Below are 10037 nucleotides of genomic sequence, written 5' to 3'. Positions count from 1 at the left end.
GCTGCATGGTCAGGTCAACTGAAAAAAGCCATTAAATCGCAAATGCCATAAAGTATTTACTTATATGCCAAACAGCACAGAGACAAGCCTCAACATTTCTGAAACAATGTCATTTGGAATCATGAGTCACCAAGGCCTGGATGAATACCATTCCTAAAGTGAAAGCTGGATCACTGATGTTTTGCAGATGTGTGAACTACAGGGAACCTGGTCAAAACTGATTTCAGGAGGAATGCAGCATGTTGTTAGAGAATACTGGAGGAAAAGTGTCACTCATCAGCCTTGAAGCTGCTCATGTGATGCACTTGGACGTTCCAACATGACAACGATCCAAAACACAGGCCATGTCAACCTCTCATTGGCTACAGCAGAATAAAGTGAAGGTTCTGGAGTGGCCATCTCAGTCTCCTGACCTCAGTATCATTGAGCCACTCTGGGGAGATCTCAAATGTGCAGTTCATGCAAGTAAGTCCATGAATTTACAGGAACTGGAGGCTTTTTGTAAAAAAAAAAGTCCAGTTTTTTTAAGAACTGGGGTGTGTAAACGTTTGATCACGGTCATTTTTGGTAGTTTCTTTTGTAATTAGGTTTTAAGAAGAGCAAACTCAGTTGTCTGACCACAACCAATAGCTATGAGTGAAAAAAAACTTTATCATTTTCATATTATCTGAAAAGTAGTCAAATAATCAACAATTCTGCCAGGGTATGTAAACTTTTGAACATGTTTTACCTCAAAATATAGGCAATTCTGCCCATTTCACATAAAATGCCTAATTTCTTCATTAAAAAATAATGTACTCCATAATGTCGGAAATGTAAAGTAAAAAGGATATCTGTATCTTCATGTACTAATTTATTTTCATATTCACCTTATATGTGACGTTGACATGAGCAAATGAGTGAACCTGAGTGAAGAAAACACCAATACCAAGAGTCAGGATCCTAGAGCTGGACTCCTGAACGCCTCACTCTCATCAACATCCTGAACAGGACAGTCACATTTCACTGCTCTGCAAACCGGACTCTCAAAACTCAAGCATGTCGAACCAGATGATGATGGTGTTTGAGGAGCTGCGTAGGAATCACTACCTGTGTGACGCTGTGCTCCACGTGGAGGGCACACAGTTCCAAGTACACAAACTAGTCCTGTGCAACTGCAGCCCCTATTTCAGGTGAGTAATGTTACATGGTTTGAAGGCATAGTTAGTTCAAGTAATGCAGATAACTCAAATTAGGATTTAACAGAAACAAGAAACAAATAGTGGACAAAGAACAGACTACACTGTTTTTGATTTGACAAATTCAAATACGGTTACCCTGTCTGCCTGAAAGGGTAGCCATCAAGAAATGTCTATTTTTTGTTTACGTTTTAACAAAATATATATGAGAAAGGGAAAAAAAGTATTAAATGCCATTATTTGCTTAGTGGCTTCAGTTTATGTTACAATTTTAGCTTTACTGTTTGACTGTAGCCAGACATTTGGTTTTGTAAATTGTTTGCTTGGGTTAATTTCACTAATGTTGTGTTCTTTTCTATGTGTTTTCATGCTTTTTATAATATATTTCTTATTGCCCTCTTGCCTAGATCTTTATTCGCCAGCTGGTCCACCCCAGATGACAATATTTTTGACATCCCGAACCTTTCCGCTGACGTGATGCGAGTCTTCATCGAGTTTGCCTACACTGGTGTTGTCACAATAACCGCAGACAACATCAGTCACCTGTTCACTGCTGCTGACCGCTTTGATGTGACTGGGATAACTCAGGCCTGCTGTGAAGTCATGTTGGAATCTCTGAGCCCCAACGCCTGTCTCAACACTTTGATTGTAGCTAACAATTTCTACTATCCGGAGTTGAGAAAAAGGGTATTTTCTTATGTCCTCAAGCATTTCGAGGAGGTGGTGAGGAGCCCCGACTTTGTCCAGTTGTCAGTGGAAGACTTCTCAAAAATCATCAAACACGACCTGCTGAATGTGCGTCAGGAGAGTGCTGTGTTTGAGGCTATCCTGATCTGGATCAACCACTCGTACCATTACAGGAAGAGGCACATCTCCCATCTGCTGCCAAACGTAAGTGTGAAATTTGGTAATGATTTGAACCAATATTCTGGTCATTAACGTCAGTTGACTGTGAAGGTGCCTACACACTAGGGCTGAAAGATATATCGTTTTCGTATCGATATCGAGATATGAACATTCAAGATATAAATATCGCAAAAGCAAAATATATCTTCATCGTATTGAAATCGAGATATGAACATTCAAGATATAAACGATATCGATTTTCATCAATAAAACCGCACTCTTTTGTGGTTTTCACCTAACCCATAGTATATCGTATCGTATAAATATCGAGATATCTGGTATGAATATCAAGATATGGAATTTTGTCCATATCGTTCAGCCCTACTACACACCTAACACGGATCCTGCGGCAGGTGTGCTTGAGTACAGACTATTGTCAATGTAAAATGCGCACACACGTGTGGGTGGTGACTTGGCTTTGCGGCATTGGCGGCGACACTGTGTGATCCGACCACAACGTGTGTCAGCTGCTTACAGCGGGTGGAGGCGGCATTGGGAGGAAGGAGTCCAGGAGTCCAACATTCAAGAAAGAAAGAAAGGAAACAGATCTTTGATTTTTGAAGCATAACCTCCGTTCTACTACATCATAAAGACACAAACGGAAACACAGTCTGAAAAGAGGTGAAAAGGTTCATGACAAGCACCAGCTGTGGTTTGAAATGCCTTGCACGATTCGTCCCGTTAGGTGTGCACGTACCATAACCTGTCTCTTGACTTAAACCTGATGAGAGAGTCAGACCACTGTGCAAAATCTTCTCTAGTGCGTCCAAAGGATTCTCAGTTGGATTAAGTGATGATGTCTCATGCTCCCTGCACTACTCACAATTGATGGATGATGAATCCTGGCATATGCCCGTGCCATCAGGGAGAAAATAAATCTATTGAAGGAATAATCTTGTATTTTCAAGAAGTCAGCTGAGGGGTCAGGCACGGTTTTTATTCAATTTCCTCTACTTTTTGCTAAATATCTAGCTACAGTAAGTATTTACATTTTCACAGTGTAGTTATTTCTAAATATTGTTATGACAATTGATCCATCCAAGGCAAGCTATAGTCACAGACATTGCCCACATACAGCTCAGAGGAGCCTCTTACATGACCCAGGCCTGTTTAATGATAATGTTCACTGACCTACGAACATTTAAAGAAACAATTGTAATGAACATGTTCTTACCGTAGGTCCGCCTTGCTTTGATGGACTCCCGGTACTTCAGTGCCCATGTCATCAAGAATGAGATGGTCAGGAGAAACCGCAAATGCAACGCCTACCTGATCAGGACCATGAAGTTGATGCTGGACATCGGAATGGAGGGCATGCCCATCTCCTTGTTCCCTGACGTATTCATTCGCCCTCGAGTGCCTCAGGCTGTGCTCATGGCCGTAGGCGGATGGAACATCGTGCATCCAACCAATCATATCGAAGCCTTCGACAACCGTGCCAAACGGTGGGTCCCAGTAATCAATAGCGACAACACCCCGCGTGCATATCATGGGGCAGTTTTCCTGAATGGGTCTGTTTATATCATGGGTGGGTTCGATGGCACGGAGCAGTTTTGTACCATGCACAAGTACAACCTGGTCAATCGCACCTGGCAGGAAGTCGCCCCCATGCACATAAGTCGCTGTTATGTGAGTGTGGCGCTGTTACATGGGTGCATCTACGCCATGGGAGGCTTCGATGGCATCGATAGGCTGGAAACGGCCGAAAGGTACACTCCCGAGACAAACCAGTGGACCATGATCGCTTCCATGAACGAACAGAGGAGCGACGCAAGCAGCTCAACAATGAATGAAAAGGTGAAGTATCATGTACATAATATTTCAGATTTTTTTCTCTCTTTCTTTACAGTACCGAAATAGCATGGAACCTAAAAATGTATTATTATGTTAATTACATGGAAATAGGACTCATATATATTTCATGGTAATATTATTTCTTATCCTTACACAGGATAAAAACTACTAAATAACAAGAAACATGTTTAGAATTGTCTTTATCACTGAGCTGGAAATTAAAAAGTAATCAAACAATTCGTAGTACAGTACTTACCGCTCTTTTTTTTTTTTTGTTCATTGAGAGTTGAGAAACAGACATTTTAGTCAGACTATCCCAGAATAATAAATTCCTAAAGCACTTCTCTTTTTGCAGATCTACATTTGTGGAGGCTTCAATGGGGTTGAGTGTCTGCCCTCAGCCGAAAGCTACAACAGTCTGACCGACCAGTGGACAACGATTGCCGACATGAGCAACAGACGCAGCGGAGTCAGCGTCACTGCATATGCTGGGGAGCTGTATGCTGTGAGTGTCTCTATGTAGTGTGCTTCTTTTGTAACTGCAGAGAAATTAAGATCAAGTTTAAGAGAAAATACACTATACAGAGATAGTAATAATAATCGCTTACACGCCTTTTGCTGTGGTTCTCCCTGCAGGTCGGTGGTTTCACTGGGTTGGCCCGCTTGAAGACAGTAGAGGCTTATAACCCAGAGACAAACCGGTGGCGCCCCGTTCCGTCCATGACGAACCCGCGCAGTAACTTTGGGATTGCGGTTCTGGACGAGCAGCTGTACGCGGTCGGAGGCTTTAATGGCTTCACCACCATCACCTGCGCCGAGAGGTTCGATGTGAGGACCGGTGTGTGGTCCGACATCTGGGACATGGAAATCTCCCGATCTGCACTGAGCTGCTGCGTGGTGCACGACCTTCCCAACATGGCTGACTACTGCAGCTCACGGGCCGCTCTTGCAGAGTCCGAGGAGGAAGTAGACGTTCCCTCTGTGCAATGAAAATTTGAAATCAGAAGTGAAGATTAAATATACAGTTGTAAAATGGTAATTCACAGCAACAACGTCAACACCTTTTTTTGTGCAGTGTACATGATCCTGCTTCGTCATGATGTTTCCTGTAGGTTCTCTGGTTTCTGCGATCAACCTAGAACTCTATAGGATTCTATAGCTAGTTACTTTTAAACATTGCAACACCTGTATAAACCTCCATTCAAGTCAGTATTAGAGCAGCAGTAGACTTATGTTCATCCTGCCACTGAAGTTAGATTGTCACAACACTAGAGGATTTGGCCTCTCAATATCAGTTTATGTTTGATCTCCTGGGAAGAATGTCTGAGATCAATCTGAGGCGACACGCACTGTATGACAACTATCGCCTCGCTGACTGAGACAAAAGCTGTGATGTGTGACTCACCTGGCAGCGTCACCTGTGCCTAGCGTCATTACTGTGGTATATGACAATGACGTCATAGCAGTCAAAATTTGATTTTAGTCTTCTTTTTGGCTGTGCTACCTCCACTTTTGCCTCTTGTCTTTTTAGTGCCTTGATCCAACCACTAGCTCTTCACTTTTTTCCAAGGTCATGCGAACAAATAAGACACACAATCTATGAACATTTAGGGAAATTTTGTTTTGAAGAAAGTAAAGTAAAGAGAAAACTAAAGAAAAACTAGAGTTATTGTTTTGGTTAAAATTATTGGCTTGAACTCTGCCCAAGTCCTAAAGTAACTGAAGTGTCCTTCAAGCATTAAAAGGACTAGATGCAAGGTGGTCATTGTTATACTCACTACTGCCACCTCAGGTCTTACGTGTAACTGCAGTTTCTATATTAAGCTCATGACGGCACTTCGGACCCGAATGTACACCTTTTTTGGTGACAGTGCAGGATTTTAGCGGCTGATTAGTAGGTCGGAGCTCATTCTACACATCAGGAGGACATGGCTGGAACATGTAGGGGGAGGAAAATAATTCATTTGAACATTTTTAAACTCCATGTAGTCCCTTTAAGTGCCATGTTTATTTGGTGTTGCAGGTCGAACCAGCAATCCTCAATCATCCAGGTAGATAGGAGCTGGTAGCTGGATCTTTTTGTCAGAAAACCTTTTAAAAAATGCCTCAAAAAAAGTTTCCCATCCTTTACCATGAAGAGAAATGAAATGAACCTGTTCAGTTTTACTTTTATCTTGTTGTTTTTATGTATTAATTTTACATAAAAACCTGCACAGTAATCCTGATCCAGATCTTGGGTCCCTGGGGGCTGCTCTGTGGTCACCCACTGCTCCAGATGGATTGTCCTGAGGCACTGGTTCAAGGATACGGAGAACAGTAAAGTTTATGAAACATTATTGCTGCCATTTCAAATTGTGCACTGTTTGTGTTTTATTGGGTATTTTTTCGGAGTCCCATTAGGGCAATGTGAGTGTGACTGCTGGATAGTGATAGCTTTGGCTATAACAGTTTTCCTGAATGTGACTAGAAAAGGGCTATGTACGCTAAGGTACTAATAACGAACAACTGCCTGGAGTTGAAACGATCCGTGTGGAGGGCGAGCTGCTCTGTCTAACATGTTCATGGAATCTCAGAGTGTTTCCAGATGCGTCTGTGCCCACACTTTAGGACTCTTTTCCTCTGGGTCACCTGTCGTCCTACTGTGTTCATCATTGGCATTGGATTTTGTTGGTCATTCTTCAGGGTGAACTGACTTAGTGCGTGTTAGTTACTTTTGCCTTTACATACGTTTAGAGTGTGAATGGGAAAAATCCTACACAGACGTTAGCTATTTCACCTGCCTCTTTTTATTGCTTGAACACTGGTTATTTACCTAGCCTCTTCACTCTTTGAGATAATTCCTCCTATTGTTGCTTTAGTCTCTGCCTTCACCTTGGTCTCCCTTGTGTCCCTGCAGGCCTCGGCCCGGCCGTCCTGACACATGGTTTTGATAAGCCAGGGATGAACGGAGAGACTGAGAAACACACACGCACACACGATCGCTGCTTCCGCTGCCAGTAAGTTTTACAGCAGCAGTGACTTAGTTCTTAGGAATCCTGCTATTGCACAACTGAGGGGAAATAAAACAAATCGAGACATTTGGTAGGTGGAGTCATGGCAACGAATGCAAAAAAGAAAAAGAAAAAGATTCTTCAGAAATGACTGGGGAGTTACTTGCAACTTCTTCTATAGCAATTGTAGAATCAGTTTTTCCCCCTGTTTTTAGACCAGGGCAAAGGGGCAAAGAGGGGCGTGTCCTGGATCCAGATCAGGCTGTATTTTGATTCTGTGTTGCCATGGGAAACGAAAAGAGTGGGCAGGGCTTAAGGGGGCTGGATGTAAGTATAAAAAGAAGTGCACTTAAACACCAAGAAGCCTGGTCATCCTGTGGACCACAACTGGATAAACGACAACAGAAAAGACCCAGATGGAATATGACTATTTTGGTGTTGCTAATTGATTGGATTTTTATTTTTTCATTTCATTTTTACTCAATTGGAAAAGGATGGATTTCGTGCTTCAAACAACTCTGCGCTCCTATGAGCTATCACTGTGTTGGTGTCTGGGCTGGTATGATGTACGGCTGTTGGTAGAAGTTTCTGAGTAAATGCGTGGCTAAGAATTTTGAAGATTAGGCTCAACTTTTTCTTTTGCCACCAAGTGGCTCAAAATGCAAGTAAATATGAAGTAGTGCATTATATGATCATTTCAGTTGGGCATAAATTCATTTCTTAATGATTTTTTTTTTTTTTTACTGACTTTGTTGTGTGGTTTGTGAAAAGAGGATGTGTGTATATAGTTTTGGACCTGTTGCTCAATGTGGAGGGAGCAGAATGAAACGGCTCATGTCAGCTGTCAGATTGGACTTTCCTTTTGTGTTGGATCTGAGCAATGCATGCGTAGTACAGGTGTAGTGGTTTTGTGTTTTGGACATGTCTCCTGCTCAGAGGTGGGTAGAGTATTGACAATTATTGTTTTACTAGTATGAGAACTGTTAAACATCACTCCAGTAAAAAGTAGCCATTTAATCATTATTCAAGTTAAGTTTTAGTATTTATTCCTCTATTGTTTTGTTGATTATACTGATCTTTGCATGTGTGTAGACACTGCTGCAAAATAATTCCCTTTGAGAATATAATAAAGATGAACATTACACTATATGTTATAGAGGGTATGCACTGTATAATTTTGAACTGAACCCTTAATGTACTGGATTGAGTGTCAGGACAAATTCACATGTTTTCATAAAATTGGCACTCATTTTGCTTCTAATGCCTTGTGGTGACACCATCTGCATGCTCCACTGGGTACAAAACCCCACAAACTTTTATAAATACAGCACTAAACACTTAAAAACACACGCTCACAGTCGAGTTGTTGTCAGATTCTCAATTGAGCTACCTCAAAACAGTGTGACTGAAGAGGGGCACAAAAAGTACACAATGCAAAAACGACTGTTGTCTCTAGTAGATGCAGCTGAGTGGAAGCAGCTCACGGCTCCCGCCTCTCGCTGGTCTGGTGCGACTCTCACTTCCTGTGGTCTCTTGTTGTGGACACAGTGTTCCTCGGATCGAGCCAAAACTTTGTCTGTGGTTGTTTTGTTGGCCCATTTTAAACGGCAGCACATTTTTGGCGCGGCTACTGAAGGATTTTTTTTTGAATGTGCCATGTGGACGAAGGTATTCAGTCGCTTGTAATGTTTTAAATAATTTCATGGATATTTGTACTTTGGTTAAACTGAGTTAAGAAGTCACTGCAAAGCTTTCCCCTCATCTGTGCCGGTGTAACTTCTGTTTGTTTGGAATTTCAGAAAGTAATTTTTGGGGCCGTTGGCAATGTAGAAATGTCACTGAGAGAAAAAGATGGGAACAACTACATAAAATTATGCCAGTTTTACTTTTTATTTCTTGTTATTTCCCTTGCATACATTCCTGTTCAGCTTTCAGTTGTATGTGTTTTATTGTAAGCCTTTTCCCTCTGTCCTGACTGAAATTGATTTGGCCGCCTGACTGTAAACATTGTCTTTGTGACATCCTTTCTGGTCGCCCTGTTTGTTTGGCTGAGGTCCTTCTCTGTCATGATATTGTTTAATCATGAAGCGGACGGTCAGACAGAGTGTGGAAACCCTGTGGTCTCGCGGTGCGCAGACAGAGGGGGCCGAGGGGTGAGCCAGGGACACGCACTGGAGTGTTGGCGCTGGGCGGTCCTGTGTTACGTCATGTGTTTTGGCGGGCCGCTGCCTCTGAAGGGGAAGCTGTGGTTTGGCTGTGCTCCTCGTGGCTCTCGGACACCACTGAGGTAAATGTTAGTCATCGCGCTCATAACAGTGAGAGGCTCTGGGAGGGGCACGGTGAGTGCATAGGCCTAAAACAATGACATGAGAAGTGTCAGATTTGGAAAGTATGTCAAAGTATCCATGGGTTGCAAATGATGTGGAATTAGAATTGTTGCCATAGTAAAAAACAATTAAAAACATGTCTGTTCTGTGCTTCGAATAGTCAGAAGTCATGTGACTGAAACTCATGAATATGGACAAGTAGCAATAATCTGAGTCTGGACCATTGTCAGTCAATGGCAATGGACTAATTTTAGCATAATTCGTCCAGAACCATAAGGAAGTGGGGGCCTTGCTCTAATGGACACTGACATGTCATTCTGATCTCCACTTGTTTGTCTTAACATTCGCTACATCGTCCTATGTTTTACCTTCTGCTATTTTCATTTTTGGCTCCAAAAATCCCGCCAAATTGCTAGCATGCACGAGCTTCGTTAGCCCACGATGCTGGGGAAGCCACGAGCCGTCAGTCTATTGCTATTGATGATCTATGTCTGGACTTACTCAGATTCTTCATTGAAAAGTGGTATGTTTACTTTGGCCTTTACACTGGTACTGGTCTAGAGTTTCTCCATTTTGGATTGTGGTCATTTTTAAAGACACACTGTGGAACATTCCCATCACAAGATTAACTAAACTGCCAGAAACAAACATGCCAGATCAAACATGACATACTGACTGCCACTTTTGCTGCTCGTTATTAAAATAAAGCATAAGAAGACCAAATGTATTTACATGTCTTGCTATCTGCAGCCAAGCAAGGCGTCATGTGGTATTCCTTTAAAATGTTTTCTCATTGCCCACGTGTCATGTCCCTCCCTGTCTGCTCTGAACAGTAAGAGTTT

The 10037-nt window shown here is 42.2% G+C and overlaps 1 protein-coding gene across 1 annotated transcript; it reads left to right on the top strand.

Annotated features, from left to right (window-relative positions):
- Positions 1–1054: 1054 nt before the first annotated feature.
- Positions 1055–5065, top strand: LOC306970328 (kelch-like protein 10). The gene is made up of 5 exons (XM_079566246.1): positions 1055–1172; positions 1586–2069; positions 3264–3881; positions 4234–4383; positions 4515–5065. The coding sequence occupies exons 1-5, from the start codon at positions 1057–1059 to the stop codon at positions 4866–4868; spliced, it is 1722 nt and encodes a 573-aa protein (XP_079422372.1). The 5' UTR covers positions 1055–1056; the 3' UTR covers positions 4869–5065.
- Positions 5066–10037: the final 4972 nt, after the last annotated feature.

The sequence above is a fragment of the Gobius niger genome (genome assembly GCF_951799975.1).
Source record: "Gobius niger genome assembly, chromosome: 11".
Classification (NCBI taxonomy): domain Eukaryota; kingdom Metazoa; phylum Chordata; class Actinopteri; order Gobiiformes; family Gobiidae; genus Gobius; species Gobius niger.
The sequence above is the reverse complement of the archived record's forward strand: the minus strand, read 5'-3'. Positions and strand labels throughout refer to the sequence as shown.